This window comes from Phascolarctos cinereus, unplaced genomic scaffold (assembly GCF_003287225.1).
Source record: "Phascolarctos cinereus isolate Bilbo 61053 unplaced genomic scaffold, phaCin_HiC Scaffold_2;HRSCAF=192, whole genome shotgun sequence".
NCBI classification, from domain to species: Eukaryota; Metazoa; Chordata; class Mammalia; order Diprotodontia; family Phascolarctidae; genus Phascolarctos; species Phascolarctos cinereus.
The window spans coordinates 130,014,273-130,037,727 of record NW_027555625.1 but is presented as its reverse complement, the minus strand read 5'-3'; the positions used below and the strand labels follow the sequence as shown (position 1 = coordinate 130,037,727).

The 23,455-nt window shown below is 44.2% G+C and overlaps 1 protein-coding gene across 4 annotated transcripts in view; it reads right to left on the bottom strand.

Moving 5' to 3' along the window:
• The window catches only part of ERLIN2 (ER lipid raft associated 2), a 28,779-nt gene extending 5,573 nt beyond the window's left edge, over positions 1–23,206 (bottom strand). Inside the window, exons 1-10 of one of the 4 annotated variants that reach the window (XM_020985286.2) lie at positions 23,102–23,206; positions 19,347–19,468; positions 17,304–17,385; positions 16,205–16,251; positions 13,719–13,780; positions 13,421–13,546; positions 5,357–5,430; positions 5,189–5,247; positions 4,527–4,618; positions 1,894–1,983 (exon numbers count right to left, since the gene is read on the bottom strand). In XM_020985286.2, the coding sequence (XP_020840945.1) occupies positions 1,894–1,983; positions 4,527–4,618; positions 5,189–5,247; positions 5,357–5,430; positions 13,421–13,546; positions 13,719–13,780; positions 16,205–16,251; positions 17,304–17,385; positions 19,347–19,453 (739 nt within the window). In that variant the 5' untranslated portion in view covers positions 19,454–19,468; positions 23,102–23,206. The other 3 variants (XM_020985287.2, XM_020985288.2, XM_020985285.2) reach the window with 3 other exon arrangements.
• Between the last annotated feature and the right edge of the window lie 249 nt (positions 23,207–23,455).

The following is a 23,455-nucleotide window of genomic DNA, read 5'->3' as shown; positions in this document are numbered from 1 at the left end:
AGAACTTGAACCCAGGTCTTTGTGGTTTTGAGGCCAATTCTATCCACTATATCAGACTATCTCTCTTTTTATTTTAAATACACACATGCATGCATCTATATTTATAATCATATGACAAAGATCTACCCCAAACTAGGCAGGAGTGGTCAAAAAGCAAACCATATTACTGGGGAATCAAGTCTGGCTCCCACACTTTTAACTCCTTTATAAGCCCCTAGTGAAGAAGGTAGGGCAGCAGCAGTCAGTTCTAGGGCCTGGCTTCCCTGATCCTCCCTTTATACCCAGAGCTCAGGGCAGGCTCTATATAAAGCCAAAGACAGATCCATGGACGCTAATGCTGTACACCAGAGATGATGATGATGATGATGATGATGATAAAGGCAGTATGTAGTAGTTCAGCACCTTGCCATCTCCCTGTTTTCCTTATTTCACTGCTCATTCCCATCTATCTTCTAGAAAGGCCTCTCATGAACATGAAAGCACTAGTATAACCCAAGCCTTCTTCAATCCTTCAAGATTTCATGACTTCTTTGAAATGGGCATTCCACTATACTAAGGTGGACTAGAATGCCTTCACATCTTAGTAAGGTCTTCATGTTGTGGTAGCAGAAAAAAATCATCCACTAGTGGTCATCCTTCAGGTGATAAGCCTTCCCAAACCCAGCTAGGCTGATCCTCAGAACAATGACACACACATACACACACACACACACACACACACACACACACACACACACAATCACTGGGTCCAAACTTGAGGCCTTTCTACTTTGGCAGGCCCTTCCACAGCTTGTGCCCTGTTGGCACAGCTTTTAAAAACCCAGGGTCACCTCCAAACCATTATGAGACATCAGAGGAAAAGATGGCCTTGTTCAGACCACTCCACCCTGAATTAAGAATGGTTCAGCTTCCCATCTGCAAGCAGTGCATCTCACTAACCTAACTGTGAGCATCAAGCAGATTCTAAAACCCTGGTGAGCTTTACTTCCCTGCCCTGGGAACCAAGCCAGGACCATGGGTAATATCTGTAGCCAAAAGCCTGGGAAGGAAGGTCATTTTGTGGATGGGTAGGTTCTCAATGCATACATCCAGCATACCACGGGGATGGAAGGCAGCAGTGTGAGGGGAGACTGCAGAATGGCCAGGCTTCTGGCTGCCATGCAGCCGACTCAGCTGGCCTTGGCACCTGGTGACATGTATTTATAAGAAATAAAAACTTATTGTCGTTCTGCTGGGAACTCCTTAATGAGGAGCCGCTGATCTGTAAAATCCTAATTGGCTCCTCAATGGGCCCCTGCAAAGCCTGACAGGCCCCATAATGAGTGTAATTGGACACAGCGCCTTGTAGCTTGAAGCCTGGGACTCAAAGTCCTGTTTTTGTCCTGGAATTTGCCTGACACAAGGCACTACGTGGGGGCCAGGGGCGGGGGTGGTGGTGGGAACAAGGTGGGGATTTTAGGGGCAGGGAGATGATGGCGAATAATGATTAAAAAAAAACCCCAACAGCCAAGAGAACATTTGTACCTAGTCATTCTTGGTGAATGTCGTTCAGTAGGGCTGGTTGAATGAGAAAAAGGAAAAAAATGTCTCAGGACACTCATTTGAGAATAGTACTCGTTAGCTCTGGGTCCTTGCACAGGAGAAGCTATTGGCTTTTAGTGTGTCAAGTACAGTTACTTACACAGATACAGGAAACTGATACAAACATGGTCAAAATGATTTCCCTAAAACTTTGAGTATGCCCAAAGGAGGAAAGGTGACACTACTGGGAAGTACAGAGGGATTTGCCTGAACAGAGGACAAACGGGCAGTGAGAACGAATGACAACCCTTGTCTGCCACCCCCGCCCCCAAACGTGAGGACAAGTGGCGTGTACTGCTTGTGTATACTCACCTTCGATTTCTGAAATCTTCTTCTCTGTTTCCTTCTCCATAACTTTTTGCCCATATGTGATTTCTGCAACCTGAGCCACTTTTTCTGCCTCTGAATTAATAAAGTTAAGAAAAGTCTCAGTGGGTGGGAGGCTAGGTATGTGGAATGTTGCCTGAGACATGTTAGTTAGTTTTAACTGGTTTTTTCCTTTATTAAAAAAAAAAGTCTCTAGCCCAGAAATAGCTATGATATGAAACCAAAAGGTATCAATAAAATTTAAACGAAAAAATCCAACAAAATAACTAAGTGGGTTCCAGTCTCAGAAGTTAGTATAAGTAAATCTGGCTGGTACCTCGGTTGTCTCACTTTTAACTGGAGGCCCACGGTGTGCAAAGTATCGAGCACACCTGAACAAAATCCCTGGGCCAGAGATGGCTCTAAATCTCAAAATGGAGTCAGGGTATAGACAGAAGATGGAAAGCTCTGGGGGTTACATATTTTAGTCCTACCGGGCTAGATGACAGCAGTAACTGAGGGGCTCCTGCCACAAGGCAGGTGGATCAAAGAGATTCGGTCAGTTTGAAGGGAGACCTTGAAACTGACCCCAACTTTGCCCAGTCTATAACAAACAGCCTCTACGTCACCTTTCCCCTACAAGAGATTTGGCTTGAAAGAAATATTTTCTCTCATGATGTTCAACTTCCTGTCCCCAACAAATCAGAATTCATTAGTGTATTGGGTATGGCAGAAAGAGGTGACAGGAGGCATACATTCACAGTCTAGGGGAGGTTCCTTTGGCTTGGTACAGAGGAAATATGTCTTGAAACAAATAATTCAGAAGCATAAATTTTTAGAAATGAAGAATCGGAAGGGAGCTGGTCCATCATCTAGGCCAATCCATCCATGAATACAACAATCCTCTCTTTAGCATCCCTAACTAGAGGATATCCAGCCTCTTCCTGATGCCTCCAGTGGTACAGAAGCTCACCACGTACTCACCCTTTCTTCCCCTCCCCATAGTCAACAGCCTGATAGAGACAATCCCACTGTTGTATAGCTCTGTTAGTAGGTTTCTCCTTCCTGATGGCAAAGTGGTACAGTGGATAGAGCACTGAGCCTGGAGTTAGGAAGACTTGAGTTCAAATCCAGCCTCAGACACCTACTTTTTAGTTAAGACTCTGGGCAAGTCACTTAACCCTGTTTGCCTCAGTTTCCTCATGTGCAAAATAAGGATTAAAAAACACCTACTTCCCAGGGTTACTGTGAGGATAAAATGTGATTATTTGTAAAGCACTTTGCAAATCTTGAAATATTATATAAATGCTAGCATTATCATTATTATTACTACTGTTATATTAAGCCAAAGCTTGACAGTCTGCAACTTCTACCCATTGCTCCTACTTTTAAAAAAATGAATTTATTATTAGTTTTCAACATTTACTTTTATAAGATTCTGAGTTCTAAATTCTCCCCCTCCTTCCCCAAGATGCATACAATCTGATATAGGCTACACATGTACAATCATATTAAACATACTTCCACATTAGTCATGTTGTGAAAGAAGAATCAGAACCAAAGGGAAAACCTACCCACTGCTCTAACTTCTGCCCTCTGAGGCCAAGTAAAACAAGTCTGAGCCCTCTATCCTATGAAGGCAGCAGTGGGTGTGGAAGAATAAGCTCTCGATTTCAAGATGTGGGTTCAAATCCCGGCTTTACTTAGTACCTGCGTGAGCCTGCTTCCTTATCTGATAAAAAAAGGGGCTGAATCCCTTTGTGTCCCACCTCTAAAGTCTTCTCCTCCCCAGACTGAAGAGCTCAGTTCCTTCTACTCTTTGGGGGGCAGCAGGGGAGAGAAGGAAGGTCTTCAGTCGCTTCTCCATCACACTCACTCCTCACTCTTCTGGGCAACCTCCAGCTGACTCAAAATGTGACCTGGGTCACAGACCTCGATGCAGTACTCCAGATCTGGTCTGATCAGGGTAAGTCATTTTTCTGGTTTTAGACACGATGTTTCTATTACTTTGGCCTAAGATAGGGTCAGGAACCTTCAGCCTCAAAGCCACATGTGGTCCTCTATGTTCAAGTGCAGCCCTTTGACTGAATCCAAACTTCACAGAACAAATCTCCTTAATAAAAGAATTTGTCAGGGGCAGTGGATAGAGCACTGGTCTATGAGTCAGAGGAACTGAGATCAAATGGGACCTCAGACACGATACTTACTAGCTGTATGACCCTAGGCAAGTCATTTAACCCCGACAGCCACAAAAAAAGAAAAAGAAAAAGGATTTGTTCTGTAAAACTTGGACTCGGTCAAAAGGCTGTACCCTAGGACCTAGAAGGCCACAGGTGGACCTGAGGCCGCAGGTTCCCTACCCCTGGCCTAAAAGCATATTAGCTTTTTGGGTGGCAGAGTCATATAGGTGCCTAGCTATACCTCTCCCCAGCTGGTGCTCCTGTGGCTTACTTTTTTTTTTTAATCAAGTATATGCCTTTATACTTAAGGCAAGTGGCACTCAGACTACAGTAACTTAGTTCTGGGTTGACTCACACTCTAAGGGAAGGCATGAGGAGGCCAAGGCAGCCTCCCCTAACAGGTACCTCCCGCTTCCACTCCCTCCCTCCCATTTTCCTGCCCAGGAACCGTATCCGGACCAATGAGAGCCTTCTTCCGCTCTGTTTCTGCTTCCTTTTCCACCACCTTCTGTTTCTGTGCTGCAATAAGGAGTTTTGTCTTCTCACTTTCCCTAAAGAGGAAAAAACATCCAGCTGTTATGAAAGGCATTTGTGGCAAAAGCTGGAGAGGGGGAATCTGCCGTCCCTCTGAGACAACAAACTCACTGAATGGGCAGAAGCAAACTGCCTGTGTCACATTTTCTCTGGTGGCTTCTGCTCAATGTCCCAGGTAAGAGCTGACCTGTTTCAGGTATTAAGGTGGTTCTCCTTTCACTCACAGTAACTCATTTGTGGGAAATAAAAATAATTTACTTTTAGGAAAATAAACTCACCTGCCCCCTCGATGCTATTTCCCTCCTACCTGTGGTATGAACCATTAAACACAAACAAGGCCCACAGGACCTTTGCTGGAGCATGAGTGCTTTCCAAAGACTGCACCCGTGGCTTTCAATTGTAGTCCAACAGCCCAGGTGACAGCCCCAATGTGCCTACTTCTCTACCACAGTGAAAGAGGCTGTTTTGATTTTTTTTTTAGAGATAAGGAACAAAGGCTCTGGGTAGAACTGAATGCTCATCTTGGGCATGGGTATCAGGTTTTATGGGGCAGGGGCAGACAAAGGCTCAGGCCTAAGGATACTCACATTAGTTCGTAGTTTCTCCGGATTGCCTCAGGAATGTTGGGCTTTGTGACCCGCACAGCCTGGAGGAGGGCAAAAATGGATGGGATGGTGAGGGTCCCAATGGCCACTGTATTGACTGTGGCAAGGAACTTAGTCATCATCAGAATCCCATGCCAGGCCCTGCCTTACCTGAATGACAAGTCCAGGGGCCATGGAGGTCAGGTCTTGTTGCAAAGCTAGTTTGAGATTTTCATCAATCTGATCTGAGGAGTAGTGAAAAGAAAACAGGATAATTAAACATTTAGACAGAGAGAGTTTCGATTCGGGTTATTGGATCAGCTAAAAGAATGAAGGTAAAAAGGTATATAGGAAAAGGTAAAATGCTGGCGTAGTGGGAAGATTGCTAGCCTTGGGAGTCACAGACTCACAGGGATATCACAGGTCATCTGGTCCATTTTTTTGTCTACCACATCCCCTACAAGTGGGAGCGTGATCTCGGTCTGTAGATGCTAAGGTTCTGCAGAACCTGCTATTACGAGAGGCAGGCCATCCCTCTGAGGCAGTTCTAATCGTCAGGAAGCTCTTCCTGATTTTGAGCTACAACTGGCTTCTTCACTACTTCTGCTCTCCACTCCTGATTCTCTCCTCTGGGATCAGGCAGGAAAAAAAAATCAGACCTCTTTCCCACCGAGACCCAGGTTCAAATCCTAGTTTCAGCTGTTACTAGCTATTTGTGCCAGGGTGAATCACTCCACCTTCTCACTCTCAGTTTCTTTACCTGTAAGATGAGAATAATAACGTTTGCCCAACTGACCCCACAGGATTCTTGAGAGCAAAACACTTTGAAAAACTGGAAAGGGCACTATGTCAATGTGAGTTATTTCAGAAGCATTCAGAAAAGGCAGAACTGGAAGAGCCTGTCCAAATAACCCATCCATTGAGGCAAGAACATTTTGTTTTGTTTAATGCCACAAGATAAGCTGCTTTTTACAGTTTGGGTGGGTTAAGCCCAAAGGGGCAATGGTACAGGTAAGTCAGGAAGGCCTGAGTTCAGATCTGCCCTAAGACACTAGCTGCGTGACCCTGGGCAAGTTACACTGTTTGCCTCAGTTCCTCATCTGTAAAATGAGCTACAGGAGGAAGTGGCAAACCACTACAATATTTCTGCCAAGAAAACCCCAATTAGGGACATGAGGAGTCAGACAGGATTAAAATGATGCAACAACTACAACAACAAAACCTCAACTGCATCTTAGATGGAGGTCTGGCTTGAAATAAATACAAGTGAGATTTATCTGGATTTGAGAAGCAATTCTTAAAGAAGTGACAGCATGCCCACCTTCAGCTGGCGACACATGAAACAGGAGAGGGGACCAAAAGACCAGGGAGGAGAAAGCAGCGGGGGAATGGGCATGGGAGGTGTTTTGAAAGAAGCAAGAAAACCTTTCAGCAGAACATACGAAACTCAACACGGCTGTGAAATGTCTAAAAGGAAAACAAAGGCTGCGGCTTCTAGGAAAGCCCTAAGAAAGGCTCTGTTTCCACTGGAATCTTCATCAAGCAGCACAGGGGGAAAATTAAAATTTATAGCTCTGAAAATGATCCCAACTCATTTGGTTGGTTATTTGCTTTGGTCCCTGCTTCCTCGTCTGGAATTCACACGTGAGCTGTGGTTCAGAGAGGAGTATAGGAAACAGCTGTAATCAGTTTCCTGCACCTGCTTCCAGATGTGGTCATGGAGAACCGGCACCAAGGGTTGTTTTCTACAGCCTGGACCCTTTCCAAATGGTTTTATAGTCCCCCTCAATCTTCCACTTGAATGACCCTCATCCAGACTGTAGGAGGAAGCAGACAAAGAGGTTTTTCAACAAAGACCCCATTTTCATTTTTTGTCTATTTTACATGTGACGCAGGGATGCCCTCCACAACACCTCAGACAAGTGAGCACCCTGCCTTTGCTTTTAGAATTCTAGTGACAAGGAACCTACTACCTCCCAAGGAAGCCCATTTCATTTAAGACCAAACTGTTACCATGTATGTAATCCAACGCCCAGGGCACACACAAATTCTTCCTTGTACTGAGGTGAAACCTGTCTCCCTTCAACTTCCACTTGCTGTTCTTAGCTCTGTCCTCTGGGGCCCAACTGAACAAATCTAATCCTTCCATGACAGACCTCCATGTGTTTGAAAACAGCAATCATCTGCTTCCACTGCCCCCTCTCCAATCTCTTCTCCAGGTTGAAAGTATGTAGTTCTTTCTAAAGATCTTATCATCATAAGGCTTGGAGTTCTTTCAACATCCTGAGCCACCTTGTCTCTTCTAAAATGTGGTACCCACAAGTGAAAACCTATACACCACATGTGGTCTGACTAAAGCAGAGTACAATAGGAGTATCACCTCCCTCGTTTAGCATATCACATTTCTATTAAAGAGATGCAGTGAGGCATACTAGAAAGAAGTCTGGTCTTGGAGTCAGCCCTGGTGTCCTGTCTCTAAAACATACTAGATGTGAATCATGGGCAAATCACTTGGATTCTCAGGGCCCTTAGGAAAATCATTAATATAATACATTGTCAAAGTGATCTTCCTAAAGTGCAGGTCTGACCATGTTTACTGACCCTACTCAATAAACTTCAGTGATTCACTATTGATACATAAAATGCTCTGTTTCTTTTAAAGCCCTTCACAACCTACCTAATCCTCTTAAATTATATCCCTCTCTGTGTACTTTATAATCCACTCATGTCCTTCCTCTTGCTGTTCCCATCTCCGAGGCTGACCCTCATGCCTCTTGGCTCCTCTGAGACTCAAGTTTTACATTCTGCAGGGGGCCTTTGCTAGTCCCTTCCACTGCTAGGTCCTTCCCTCTGAGATCACACTCCATTTACCACACACGTGCACGCACACACACACACACGCATGTACATACATATATACATATATATGTATACATATACATATATACATATATAAAAATCAATATATATCTTGTATGTACAATTTTTGGCATGCTGTCTCCCCCATTAGAATATAACCTCCTTGAGGTTATATTATTTTGCCATTAGGCAAATAATTACCATTATTTTTGCCTTTCTTTTCATCCCTGCTGCTTAGCAGAGTGCCTGGCACAGAGTGAGCCAGTAAGTAAGTATTTATTGATAAACACTTGTTGGATGACTGACTAGATTTGAGATGAGTTTCTGATCTCTGCTGGTGGAGAGCATCTCCATACTGGTAGTTTCCCACACTGATGAAGTCACAGGTTTGGACAAAAATACACACACACACACACACACACACGAAGCCTAAAACTGCATTAGCCTTGTTGGTTCCCCTATCAATAGGACACCGACTCATTCTGAACTTGCAGACCCTCAGATCCTTTTCACACAGACTTCTGTCTAGTTACTTCCCTTCATTGTATCTATACTTTTGCAATTGATTAGCAAGCCAGTATGGTGTGACAGAAAGGCACTGGCTTTGGAGTCAGAAGTTCTAGGTTCAAAACCTGCCTCTGATGCTTACTTGTGTGACGTTGGTTAAATCACTGTATCCTCCTGGCTTCGTTTCCTTATGTGTAACACAAAAGGTGTGGACTTAAGCTCTATAATTTTTAAACTCTAAATGCAAGATTTTGCATTTATTCTTATCATATTTCATCTTATCAGATTTGATCAATCATTCCAGCCCATTAAGAACTTTTTGGATCAAAGTCTGTCACTTTGGGATGTGTGCTAGTAAGTGTTTAACAACTGCGTGCGTAGGGGTGGTGGTGGAGAGTATCTATGACACTTTTAAGTTTAATCTGCATTATTAGCTTTTATTCATCACTTTCTTAAGTCGAGACAATCAACAAAATAAAACAAAAATCAGAAAGGGCTGATTTATAGCCTTACTGCTTTATTTGGGGGTGGGGGGGTGGGGGAAAGGAGGTGGTGGGAGTTAAGTGACTTGCCTTCTTAGCAACAAAAATCTGATCTATGCCTTCATCCCAGGCATGATTCTAGAGCACAAAATTTGAGGTTACAATATTTAAGGAATGGCTTATAATACTTAATAAAAAGAAAGTAGTGAATAAAAAAAATTTTAAATATGGAAATATATTTTCCATGATTTTCCATGTATATTTGAAATCCTAGTGCTTGCCTTCTCAATGAGTGGGAGAGGGGCAGGACATAGGGAAAGAATTTGGAACTCAAAATTTGAAAAAAATGAACGTTAAAAATAACAGGAAGTGGTGATTATTAGAAGTCAGTAGAATTTCATTAAGAAAAATTCAAGCCAGACTTTCCTTTTCTGACAAGAAAAAAACCAGACACAGTGTGTCAGAATTTCAAAATATCTAACAGAGTCTTTCATGATATCCTTGTATATAAGAGGGAGATATGTGACCTGGAGCTTAACCAAGTGAGCTGCATTTAGAATGGGTTGAATGACCACAGTCAAAAAGTGATGCCTAATGGACAAACTGTCTCTCATAGAATACAACAGGATTCTGTCCTTGGCCCCACGTTTTTCAACATTTTTATCAATGACTACATGGTATGCTTATAAAATCTGCTGATGACACAAATGGGTGGGGATAGTTAGCACACAGGTGATCCCAAAAGATTTCATCAGGCTAAAATGATGAGCTGAATTTAATTAGATGGCATTTAATAGAGTTGCAGGTAAAATTCTATGCTTGATTTAAAGACAACCAATTGCACAAGTGCAGGGGACATGTGACTAGACGACAGTTCTTGTGAAAAAGACCGAGGAGGTTTACAGGGCTAAAGTGATACATAAAATAGTGAGAAATGGCAGCCAACCCCCCCTCCCCATGCTTCCCTGCCTTCCCCAGGAGAACTCCAGCTGTATTAAATGAACTCACTCGAGTTCAGAATGAATAGGATGATAGTCCTCATGTTACCTGCTCTGGGCAGGGCACAAATGAAGTACTGGGTTCAGCTCTGGGCACTGTATTTCATAAAAAATATTTATAAAAAACTGGGATCTGTCCAGGGGTGAAACTCACTGACTGGTGAAGAGCCTTGAAATCACTGACAGGAAGACTTCCTGGAGGAACTGTGGGTACTTAGCTTAGAGGACAGGAGACTCAAGAGCCCAGGATCACTATCACTGAGGAACTGAAGGAATGTTTCCTGGGAAAGGGATTTGACTTGCTTTGCTTAGTCCCAGAAGGCAGGGTCAGGAGGACAGGGTGGGAGCTGCAGAAAGGCATATTTGGGCTCAATGAAAGGATGAAGTTCCTAATAATTAAAGTTGTTCAAAAGAATGGACTGTTTCAGGAGTCAATCAGTTTCTTGTTACTGGGGGGTTGGGAGAAGCTGGATGGATGACCCTTCTTAGGGACTGTGGGGGAACTCCTACTCAGGTAAGTGTTGGACTACAGCAGTGGTGTCAAACTCAAATAGAAATGGATCCCTGGGGCTACATATTGACTTAGGAAGCCACAAATTAACATTATCTATGTTGTTCTGTATTTTTATTTATTCTGTTAAACATCTGTTAAGCATTTCAATCTGGTTTGGGCCCCCAGAGCCGCAGGCAAGTTTGACTAGACAACCTCCGTAGTCCCTTTAAACCAGGGGATCTCAACCACTTTTGAGCTCCAGCCTCCTTTGGAAGTCTGGTGAAGCCATACTTCTCAACAATAATGTTTGCTGCCTATCACTGAAGGAAATGCAAGATTTCAGTTAGAGGTGAGTGAAAACAAGTGTAATTTATTTCCCCCATTCAAGTTCACAAATCCCCTGAAATCCATCCATCCACCCCTTTGGGGTCCCTAAATCTCAGATTAAGAACCTCTATAAACCCTGAGATTCTATGGAATATTTCAAGTATCCTTTTTTTTTTGGCTTTTTGGTGAGGCGATGGGGTTAAGTGACTTGCTCAGGGTCACAGAGCTAGTAAGTGTCAAGTGTCGAGGCCACATTTGAACTCAGGTCCTCTTGACTCTGAGGCTGGAGCTCTATCCACTGTGCCACCTAGCTACCTCAAATATCCATTCTTAATGTCACCAAATATATGTCTATATGGCTTATATCATATATATGTATATGTGTACATATGTATGCATATATGTGTGTATATATCTCAGAATCTACCCTGAGATCTAAGCATTATTAACTACATATTCATGATACATGAGTATCATGAGACTGCCTACCCCTTATGAATTTGTCTTAAAATAATCTTTATTCCCATCAAAAGATAATAAAATAGCAGGGGACTTGCGTGCAGTCAGCCCTCATTTGTCCCCTTATGTATAAGTCTACTTAGCAAAGTCCCTACTAAAGTTCTCCTCTGATGCATCACCCTGGGGCATGATGTCCCTAGGTTCTCAAAGATTATGCTGGGACTGGTGTGCTTGCAGGCTCCACCAAAACTGAAGAGCTTTGAACTAAGGCCCATTCAATGCTACCCTGGGACCAACCTGGCTAAGTGTGAAGAACGTTCTTTACCAGAAGGCTAGCTGCTCAATGACAAAAAGGTCTCATGGCCACCAGAATATTTACAACAGCACTGTTTGTAGTCACAAAAAACTAGAAGCAAAGTAAATCAACAGTTGGGGAATAGCTAAACAAATTATGGTACATGAATACATGGAATATTACTGCACTGTAAGAAACAAGAAATATAATAACTTCTATTATAAAATAATAGAAGTGGCTCAAACAAGTTCATTATACGAACTGATGTAAAGCAAAATGCACAGAACCAAGAAAACAATATACACAATGACTTACAACAATGAAAATGCAAAGTACCACCACAAGACAATCAACACAGAATGCTGATAAGTGACAAAGAAGAGAAATGACCACAAATCTCCCTCCTTTCTCTGTGGAGGTGATGGGGCTAGCTAGAGGTGTGGAAATAATATTAGCTCAGGTGATATTCTGGTTGGCTTGCTAAACTTTTCTCTCTGTTATTAACTGTTCTAAGAGACAGCTCTCTGAAAGGAATAAGAAGGTAGGATATAAGGGGAAATGTAGGTGATATAAAAACAAAAGATAGCAATAAGGATAGGGGAAAAAGGCTAAGTCACCAGGTGATGACCATTTTGGGGCCACAGAAACTCATGAAAACCACCCACTAGGGTGAGGAGGAAGATGGGTTCCGTCTCAGTGGGCACAGCAATGAAATCAAGGACCCTTTAAGTATCAGCAAAAAGGGAGTGAGAGTAAAAAACAACATACCAGCCTAAGAATTGATCATTCAAGCTTGGGAAAAGACAGCCATTGCATCTCCTTTAGTTCTGCCTCACTAAAGCCTGTAAGATGATCTGGCAATACTCTTGCAATCCTGGTTCTAAATGACTCTGGTGGCAAGTCTTCTACCACTGACTGGGAGGTTTCATCACTTCTCTCGAGGGCATCACTATCTTGTACCAGCAGCCTATTTGCAGGCTGTGCAACACCCTTGTGAGTTATTTTACCAACATCAACCCTAAACACAATCTGCAGAAATCTATCAGCAGTAAGGGAAGAGGATTAACAGGACCCCAAATCCCTCAAAAAGCAATACCTTAGGTCAAGTATTTCCTTCCACTACAGCTAAAGTCAGGGTACATTTCTTTGAAGCCAGCTAAAAAAGGGTAAGCGTTTGCTGATTAGAAAAAGATCTCTTGGGGCATCTAGGTGGTGCAGTAGATAGAGCACTGGCCCTGGAGTCAGGAGGATCCTGAGTTCAAATCTGGACTCAGACACATAACTCACTAACTGTGTGACTCTGGGCAAGTCACTCAACCCCCAATTGCCTCATGTAAAAAAAACCCCAGTAAATTAAAGACAAAGATCTCTTCAAAGTGAATGGGGAAAAAAAACCCCAAACCCACCCCTCCCCCAAATTTATAAAGTTTCTTGGGCAGAGAACTATACTAGGTGTTGGGGAGCCACTGAGCCCAGAGATGAGATAGCTCCTGGCCTCACAGAGCTTGTAAGTCAGGAAGAGAAGGAACAGATTGCCAATCTGTTCTGTTCTGTTCTACCCTGGACAGAGACAAGAAATCTGCCATTTTTATCTCTAAGGGTGTTTCTTCTACTCCAGACTCTTCATGTGGTCTAAAACAGAACTCAGGGACATACTTTGTGACCAGGACCTACGCAATGGATGCACTGACTTTTGCACCCCGTGTATACATTCCCAAGCACAGGGCACATTCATACACTCAAAGCTCTGAATTAGGAACTGAGAAGCAGAAGTCAGACAGCAAAAAAAGGAAGTATCTCCAATGAGACTCTCACCGAAGAGTTCAATATAGACCTCTTGGAGGGTGTGTACACTGCAGAACTGGTTCAGCTCATGATGGATCTTGTTGAAGATGAGGGCCTTGTCATAGTCAGCGGTGTAATTCTTCACTATGTCATATACTGAAGGAGAGAAGGAAAGATGCTGGAGTTGGAAAGGGCAGGGTCACAGGAGACACGTCCTTCCAGAGACCAGGTGTGGTCTGGCATGGGAGGGCTGTGAGAGCCAGAAGAATCCCACACTCAGGAGAACCTGCTAGGTTTTCTGGAGAGCATGACTAGAGAGAGAACTCACCAGCATTTGGTATCAGGAAGTTCACCACCTCAATTCTGTCGAAGTAAATCATCACACCACCACTGTTGGAAGGAGAAAGGACATGGGTGTCACAGAGGGACCCAAGGATCTAGGAAAACTTCCTGAGATGTAGCATAAGTGGAGGAGTAGATAAAAAAATCCAAACAAAGACATCGGAGGAGTAGATAAAAAAATCCAAACAAAGACATCGAAGGGAAAAAGGTAGAAGCAATTTCTGAATTGCATGTACCAAAATGGTTTGTCATCTCTGAGCTCCCAAATAAAGGGTTCCTCCAAGCTTATGATAAAAGAAAACACCTTAACACTGAAAAAGTGTTAGTTCACACTGCCTAGTAACAGTTACTACAACTAGTGCTCATGTCTGCAGGTGCTTTAACAACTGTATTTTACAGATCTGGAAACAGAGGCTCACGAGAAGTGAATGGACACAGCTGTACGGGCTGGAGACAGGATTTGAGCCTCAGTCTCTTGACTCCAAGTCAGTGCCTTTCACCATACAAGCTCAACTTGGCTGAGAAACCTTAGGGTGGTAGGGAAAAGGTGGTCTGATGGCAAGGGAGAGAATTGGAGGCCATCTGTTTCTGGGTTAGCAGAATGTTTTTACTAACACAACTAGCATCAGACTCTCTCCAGAAAAAAAGAAGGGAAGAGAAGAGAACCCCAGAAGCCAAACCACTCCCTGGAAGTGACAATCCTAGCAGCAACTTCAGACAGAGACCCCGGGGCTGTGGCACATCGGGCATTCTTAAGAAGGTTCGGCACAAGCCTTATCATCGGACACAGTGGAAGAAGGCACGCGTAGGCAGAGGGGCAGGAAGGAAGTTGTATTATTAAAATACTAAACTTGAACAGAGACAGAGGACGAATTTGCGGGGAGTTAGTTCAGTATGAATAGCTATTTCTCTTTCTTGTGCTCCACACCTCAAAATGGATGTCCTGCAGGTACCTTATACTCAATTATCTAAACTAGATTACCTTTCTCTCCAAATTCACCTCCTTCCCCCCCCCCCCAAACTTCCCTATTTTTGTGAAGGGCACCTTCCATTTACCCAGGTTTGGGACCTCAGTCTAAACCTCTACCCCTCACTCTCCCTTGTTTTAGCTAATATATCATATCCAACCAGTAGAAAATCCTGTTATATCTATCTTTACCATGTCACTACAAAACCTCAGCTGGACTACTGAACAGGGCCCCTTCATTGGTCTCCTCTCTCTCCCTACTCCTTCACACGGCTGCCAAAGTAATACTCCTTAAGCACTGATCTGAACATGTCATTCCTCTACTCAACAAACTCCAATGGCTCCCTACTGCCTCTAAGATAAATATAAACCCGTTTGGCAATTACAACCCTCTGTAAGCTGGCCCCAAGCTACCTTTCTAACCTTGCTATACCAAACTCTGAAGTTTGGCCAGACTGTCTCATATGACACCCCCTGTCTCCCACTGCTGTACCCTCCTTATCTCTGCTTCTTAGAATCCTCAGACCAAACATCACCCGGTCCACGTAGCACTCCCTCATGTCTCCTGGCTACTACTGCCTTCGCCTTCTCCTTAATATTACCAGGCATATCTATTCTGTGTACATCTATATACATTTGTCTCCCATGAGAAAGGACGTTCCTTGACAGCCAGGATTATTTGGTTTCTTTCTTTGTACCCGTGGTGTCTAGCACGGGGCCTGGCATGTAGCATGGTCTTATTTAATAAATGATTGCTGACTGAGTGACAGATAATTTCAAGGCTCACCAAAACAGTGAGCTTGGGAGCCAGGCAATACAAGTGTAATCGTCTCTTTCCAGATGAGGAAACTGAGGCTAAAAGAGGGGAAGCAATGAGCCCTAAGATAACAAAGTAATAAATTGCTGAGCAAGGATTCAAGGGGATGGTTTTCACATTTCATTTATGTGTACTTTGTCTCCATGATCAGATCAAAAGCAACTTGAAAGCAGGAACCACAACACCAGTTCCATGGCATACTAGATATAGCCCTCTCAATGGAGTCACAAAGATTGGAGATTGAGTCCCACCTCAGACATATGAGCTCGTGTGACCTTGGGCCAGTCCCTTTACCTCTCTGAGACTCGGTTACCTCAAACATAAAATGTTTACAACATCACCTACCTCAGATGGTTATTGTGAGGATCAAATGTGATCACACATGTAAAAGTGCTTTAAAACTTGAAAGAGCTGTATAAGTGCAAGCTATGATTATGTTTTTGTAGTCCTGCAAACACAGGGCTGGACACACAGCCAGCATTTTGAAAAGGATTTGTTAACTTATCCATTGCTTATTGCAGCATGGAAACCAGGCAAGGTAAGCAAGGTAAGTGAGCAGGGCAAAGTGCAGGGAGATAAGAGGAGGAAAAGAATCATGAAAGAATTTAAAAATAAAGACAAGCTGCCGCCACTAAAAACCTGTTCTTTCACTTCTTGGGGCCCAAGAGTTTCACTCTTGGCTCCTCACCTTGTTCCACAAGGCACATTCTTCACTTCATCTGTCTGGAGTGTGGTCTACAAAGAGAGAAAACAGAAAAGGTTTTAAGGGGGAAAGCCAAGAGCACTGTCTTCTTTCTTGTCTCATCCTGGCATAATTCTCTGTATCTGTAAATCAGCAGCGAGACTGGCGGGCCCTCCCTACATGACAGGGCATTTTCTGGGTCAGTGACCTCATAGGAAGAAAGGCACCCTATGAATGAGCTGTTAGACCCTTACTAGACTTGGCCATGGGCACCCCTTGCAGTAGCACTGGTAGTAAGGAAGGTACTAGGAACCCACCATTCTCTTAGCATTGTCATTCTCCTTACCTGATGAACATTTAATGGGGATTCAAGAAACCTTAGGTCGGAGTCCCAACTCTGCTGCTAATTCAGTGTGACTTTGGGCAAGGTGCCTCCTCCCTCTAGGTCTCAGTTCCCCAGTTCCCCCTTCTGTAAAATGAGGAGGTTGGATTAACTGTGAAGGTCTTTTAGCTCAAGCACTCTGTGATTCTGGGATATATCCATGCAATGGGGAGCGTCTTTCAAGCGAAGGCCATTTTGATCTAGTCCAGCCTCATCATCTCATAGTAAGCAACTGAGTTCTACTTTAGGACATGCTTCCCTGAACTACATGACCCCTTTCCCCTCTTATCTAACCTTATCTCTAACTCCATTTTGTATCACATTTACTTCACTGTTCTAAAAGAAAAAACACGTGGGACTCCCTGGAAAAGCTGGTCTAGTTACTTAGTCCATGGAGTTTCCAGGACTTCATGAGTACAGGAGCACCTCTCCGAGGCTGAATCCTAATTAAGCAATACACATATCAGACTTTTCTCCACTGAGGTTTGCCTGGAGGTAAAGGACAAGTCCTCTTGCAGGTAGGCCAGGGCAAGTAGTCCCAAGTAGCAGCTATGAGCACCAAAGTAGACTCCCTGAATGTATCTAACATTCTTGTATTTCTTGGATACCAAAGTCCTATGACTTAAGTTTCCAAATAGGTATTTTCCCCACCCAATAACAAGAAAAAAAATCCCTTAATGCAGTCACCCAAATGTAAGCATCATAACAGACAAGTCAAAGTACCTGCACAGACTTATACGACGTGATGAAAGGAAGCATGAGATGGAAACCAGGGCCACTGGTGGAGGTCAACAGAGCACCACCTCTGCAGGAAAGGAAGAGAAAGGCAGGCTGAGTTAAAGCCAAAGGCTCCTAAAAGGAGCTTGAGAACTTGGAACAATCACAGACACTCCCCGTAGAAACTTTCTACAGAGTGCCACAAGCCTTCTTCTCGGCAACTCTGCTTCCTCTGGTCTTTCTCTTTCTCTACCCTCCCTTCAACTCAATCCTTTTGTATTAGGCAGTGCTGATATTCTTAATGGTTGGCCTCAAACTGACCAGTGAGCCATGCCTTTGTTAGGAATGAAGTGGACACACATGCTCTCTGGAATGAGGCAAACAATCTCTGGCTGGAGTTGAGCTAAGGGTAGAAGCTGGTTTTGCTTTGCCACAAGTAGTACTCAGTGGCTAGCTAGGAGGTGGCAATCCATTAGGGAAGCTGAAAGCAGGAATGCAGGTCAACACTTAATGATGTTGGGGAAGGAGGGATGCCGCCAATCAAAAAAAACCCATTTTCTATGTGGCTTTGTAATATAGTCGGGCTATTTCTTGGGTAATAGATTTACCCTCCCCATTTTGTGGTATGTAAATGGGTATCAGAATTAGTTTCTTTTCCTTAATTTGATGGTGAAGGGGAATGGAACAGGAGCATGCCTGAGAAAGGGAAGTCAGCCTAAACACTAAAAATCAGGTGTGTGGACTGTTGACAAAGATGCTGCTAAGCACAGCTCAATAAATTCTCATTCATCTGACTGATGGCCCCTACAGTTCACAAAAGAAAGGCCACAGAGGGCTCAGTAACATGATCATATTTTAACTCTGAAATCAAAGATTTATTCCAAAGATCTGTGATTTTGTTAGTACAGAAGCTCTCTTCTTTGACCCAGGTTGCACTCCCTCCATGTCTCAGTGTAGGAGTTCTTTACCTGAGATCTGTGAACTTTAAAAAATTTGTTTTTGCTAACTGTATTTCAATATAATTGGTTTCCATGTATTTTATTTTGTATATTTAAAAACATGATTCTGAGAAGGGATTCGTAGGCTTCACCAGAAAGGGGACTATGTCACAAAATATGTCATTTGGCAACAAACCTGGTGATGAGCCTCTGGACAAATAATGAGTCTGTTCCATGGACAACAAACATAGTCCATACCAGACCATATCAAAGTCCCTCCAGCTTGGTAGGACCTTCCAGAGTCATCTCTGGAAATCCAGAGTCACCTCTCCATCATGATAAGGAAGACTCGAAGAGTAAATCTTTTGGATAACAGTGCTAAAAGCACAGATAATCAGGTAGTTTGTTTATTCCAACAGAAACCTCCCAGAAAATCTTCTCCACTGGGTACAAACAAAGGACCTAATTTTTAAGAAGGGCCCCAAAGACAAAGACGTTAGCATTCTGATTAGATAAGGTGGGAACGTGGTCCTCACCTGCTGCCATCAAGGGCAGGTGCCTAAGTTGACTTCTTCAGAGGCAACCAGGAAGCCTTTCAGGCCAAGTGAATGGAAAACTGTCTTCTAGAACCATCGTCAAACCTAGTATTTTATTTTCATTTTGCCTCTGAACCAGCACAGAGTGAGAGAAAAGGCCTGGGTTCCAATTCAAGTTCTCTGATCCTTAGTTGGGAATGCTACTCCTCGAGCTACTCACTCTACAAGATTATCATGAGGAAATTCCTTTGTTTGGCAGAAAGCTATTACTATGACTAATATTGTCACCTGTCACGAGTAGAGTCACCCAAACGTGGCTAGATACAGTGTCCCAGCTTTAGTGCAGTTGTAAGCTAGTAAAGCTCCAAACTGCTCTGAGAGCTCTGGGACTTCCTGTACATATATACAGATCTATCAGTAGTTGTTACTATAGAGCAGCAGCGTAATAGAACGATCCTGTCCCCTAGGCAAATTAAACCAACAAAACCAGAACTACGCATTGGCTGCAGGAAAGAAAAGCACCATCAGGAATGTCAGAGCTGGAAGCTCTCTGCAGCCCTGCCCCTTCCTCTTACCTGTAGTACACCCCAATGTGCCCTTCTTCAATCTTGTGCACGGCTGAGAAGAGGGCTGCACAGAAGAAACTAGTCGCCACGGCCACCACTGCCCCTACTTGCGCCATTGGGAAGCTTTTACCCTGGAGAAAGGGTACGAGGAAACATGTGATGGTTAGGACCCAGGGGAAAAGCTACAACAGTATTTCACCAACACACATACCTTGCATCATGCATTACTGCCTACTCAGATTTGTTCCTGTCCTAATGCCAGTGGAACATAAAACTAAATTTGCAACTACTTTCACCTGATTTTTTTTGGGGGGCAGTACAGCATATTCTAATAGAAAATATCAAGGAAGCACATGTAAAAAATAAGGAGAAATATCAAGTATTAGAATTTGATAAATACGGAAGTACTTCGGGAAGGAGCAGTTTTGCATAACAGAGACAAACATATCTTTGAGCGAATTCAAGGAGAAGGCAAAGATACCTCTTTGCAAAGGCTTACTCTAGTCTATATATATATTTTGCATTTGAATCTGTCTTTTGGAGTCACCTGTACAAATGCAGATTCCCTGAGCATGAGAAATCACATGATCCCAGGACTGAAGTTTTTATTCTTGCCAAAACAGCCAGACCCCTGAATTGTTTGACTTCAGCCTTCAGCCTCACTGATCTAGTGGAATCCAAATTGTCACTTCACCTCTAGTATGCCATCCTTACTGCAAAACCTCTCCAGAGTCTGCCTCTAATTAGACTGCCTCTAATTCTGTTGCCCTTTACTCTGAGTCTTGTCTCACATGGCCCCAAGGATTGTCATTTAAGGATCAGCAAGGATCCTTTTAAGGAAAATTCTTTTTTTTTTTTTTAAGGAAAACTTTTGAACAACATTTATATCTCCTAAAAAGTCCAGAAACTGTATTTCACAGGCCCCTAAAGTAGGGCAGATTTCAGAGACAGCTATAATACAAGGGAGGGCATAGGGTAGAATTCAGATTTATCCTTCTCTTGTGAGCCCTGGAGACACCAAGACACAGAGGGTCTCTGGAGCTAGAGAGGATTTTAGAGACATTTCTCCTCCTACCACAATGACAAGTCATCATTCAGCCTCTATCTGAAGGCTTGCAGTGATGGAGAATGCTCTCCTTTCCAAAGCAGCCCATCCCACTTTTGGCACAGGTATAATTGTTAGGAAGCTGTTTCTTGTATTGAGCTGAAACCTGCTGTCCGGCAACTTCTGCCCATGGCATCCAGTTCTGCCCTCTGGGACCAAGCAAAATAAGTATAATCCCAATTCCTATTGACAGTCCTTCAAACACTAGAAAACAGTGATCATGTCCTCCCTGCATTTCTCCTCTGGCTAAACACCCTCAGGCTCTCAACTAACTGATCTTCCTGTATTGGCACAGTTTGAAGTGACATGTATTTGTCAAGGGGGAACAGGCCAGCTGCAAGTGCTGACTGACCAAATTATACAGGATGTCAAATGAACAGGAGACTGTGGCTATGTAATTCCAGCCAGAGCCACCCAATGCTAATTGTAGGGTATTTCAAAGGAAACTGTTATTTACTCTTTTCACATGCTAGGGTGATAGACAGTATGTGCACAGCAGGGTGCCAGGGCAGGATTTTCTAGAGAGTGCCTCCTCCTCTCTCCTTTCCCCCATTATTCACTAGGCCCTTAATAGGGTAGGGCCCTGTCACTTGCGAAAATGACTGAATCCACAGCACCGCTTTATACATGCTACTTGAATAACACTTTATAGCTGATTATTCCCCAACGATACCTGTTGAGACAGGAAAGAAGGGCTCAAAAGTCTACAGAGTCTGGCTATGAACATCCAGCTGGGCTTAGACATCAGAAAGCTTTAAAGAAGTTATTCCTGCATTCACTTTTTGGCAATGGTCTTTGAATAATATGGGACAACTTCAACTCCTATAGGCCTTTAGCACCCAAGGAGATTTACTGCAAAGACCATTTTTTCACATCATTGTGCTGTTTGAACAAGATAAGTTCTTTGTGAGAGGGTACATATACTATTGCTGTGGCAGCCATCTCTTGGATTTTCCAGGACTGTCCAGTTTTCTAACCAGGAAGTATACTTTGAAGGCCCTAAAAAAGAAATACCTTTTGTTCAACCACGTGTAATGATTTTTAATTTGGAAAAATATGGTCACTATAACTATACCGGCAAGTGCTGAAGGAATACAGTTTGGAAATACTAGTCAGTATCTGGTTAGCTCTCTGTCTTGGGTCCATAGAAGCAAATTTTACCTTCTTATCAGAAGGTGGGCATGAGAATGGGTAAAGAAATAGGTAGCAGGTATCTTCAAGAGCATTAGCTAAAACTTGCAAAAAAGCCAAGATTTGAGATCTTTGAATTCAACAGTCCCTATATGCAACCAGATTGGATCCAAAGCTGGTGCAAGAGAGGTCATAGTGTTCTATGGATAAAGGTGGGGCTTGATCAAGTTCCACTCTGGGGACCAAGAGGCTGCTTGCTGAAGTGGAAAGCATTCTGGATTTGGAGCCAGAAGATACAGGTTTGAATGCTGGCTTTTCAACTTAATATTAGGTAGCATTTAAACAGTGCTTTGATGTTACAAAGAACTTTACACTAGCTAGTATTTACATACTGCTCCATGACTTGCAAAACACTTTACCCTAGCTAGCATTAACACAGCGCTTTAGGGTTTGCAAAGAACTTTATACTAGCCAGCATCTTTGTTTAGTTTATTGTTGTTTAGTCGTTTTTTTCAGTTGTGTGCGATTCTTCATTGACTCCATTTGGGGTTTTCTTGGCAAAGATACTGGAGCGTTTTGCCATTTCCTTCTCCTTCTCATTTTACTGATGAGGAAACTTAGGCATGCAGGGTTAAGTAACTTGCCCAGGGTCACACAGCTAGGAAATGCCTGACGTTGGATCTTCCTGTTTCCAGGCCGGGCACTATTCACTGTGCCACCCAGCTGCCCTCTAGCTAGCGTTAACATAGTGCTTTAAGGTTTGCAGAGAACTTTGCTAGCTAGCTTTAATACAGTGCTTTAAGGTTTGCAAAACATTTTTCATTTTATCCTTACAACAGCCCTGGGAGGTAGGTGCTATTATCCCCATTTTGCAGGTGGAGCGACCAAGGCACACAGAAGCGGCCGAGTCACACAACCAGTGTCCGCCGAGTCCACTGCTCCACCGGATTTACTCCCTGTGCGATCACCTCCAAGTCACTTCACTTCCCTGGCCCTCAGCTTCGTCATCTATAAAATGGGGCGAGGCGGAGGGTGACTGTTGACGGTCAAAGTTCGACGTTACGACTAATCCCTTCATTGTCGCCCTTAAGACAAAAGCTGCCCGGGTCGTTGAAGGCGGCCGACCGGATTCCGGCGCGGTCCTTCGGCACCACGTCCGGCCGGGGGGGTCGACCAGAGCGTGTCGGGGGGCACAAGGCGCCTCGGAGCAGCGAGTGTCGGGAGGCAGAGGCGGGAAGGGGGCCCCGGAACACGGAAGGTCCGACGTGGAAAGGGCTTTGGGGATCCTCGAGTCCAACCCCCCCTCCCCCTCCGTGTACAGTCGAGGAAACTGAGGCCCAGAAACTTGCGGGAGGTGACAGGAGCCGGGAGAGGGCGGTGGGCTTGCAGATCCCCGCCCCGGAGGGTGGGAGCCCGAGCTGGGGGGCGGGGGTCAGGGGAGGCCCCAGGAGAGAAGAGGTAGGAGGGGAGAGAGTTGGGGGAGCGGGACGGGGCGGCGTCTAAGGCTGTCCCTCCTGGCGCTCAGTACCTGTCCGAGCTCCCTCCCCGGGGAGCCGCTGCCACTCCGCTCGGCACAGCACGTTTCCTCCTTCCGGGTCCGTCGCCGCCGTGAAACGTCATCAGGAGGCGCGGGGGGCAGAATTCCTGTGTCTCCCTCTCTCCCTAAGCCTTCCTTCCCTGCCCCGCCCCCACCGGGCCTCTGCAGCCGGTAGCAGTCACCTGCCCCTATCAGCCACGAGGGGGCGCCCGTCCCTCGGTCCCACAAGGGAGAGGAGGAGCTAGGGCTTCAAGGGGAGGGAGAAGGACGGAGAGAGCCCGGGGAATGAATGGATGGAATCTTATGGGGATGGGTGGACTGGGGAAAAAAGTGATCCCAAAGAGT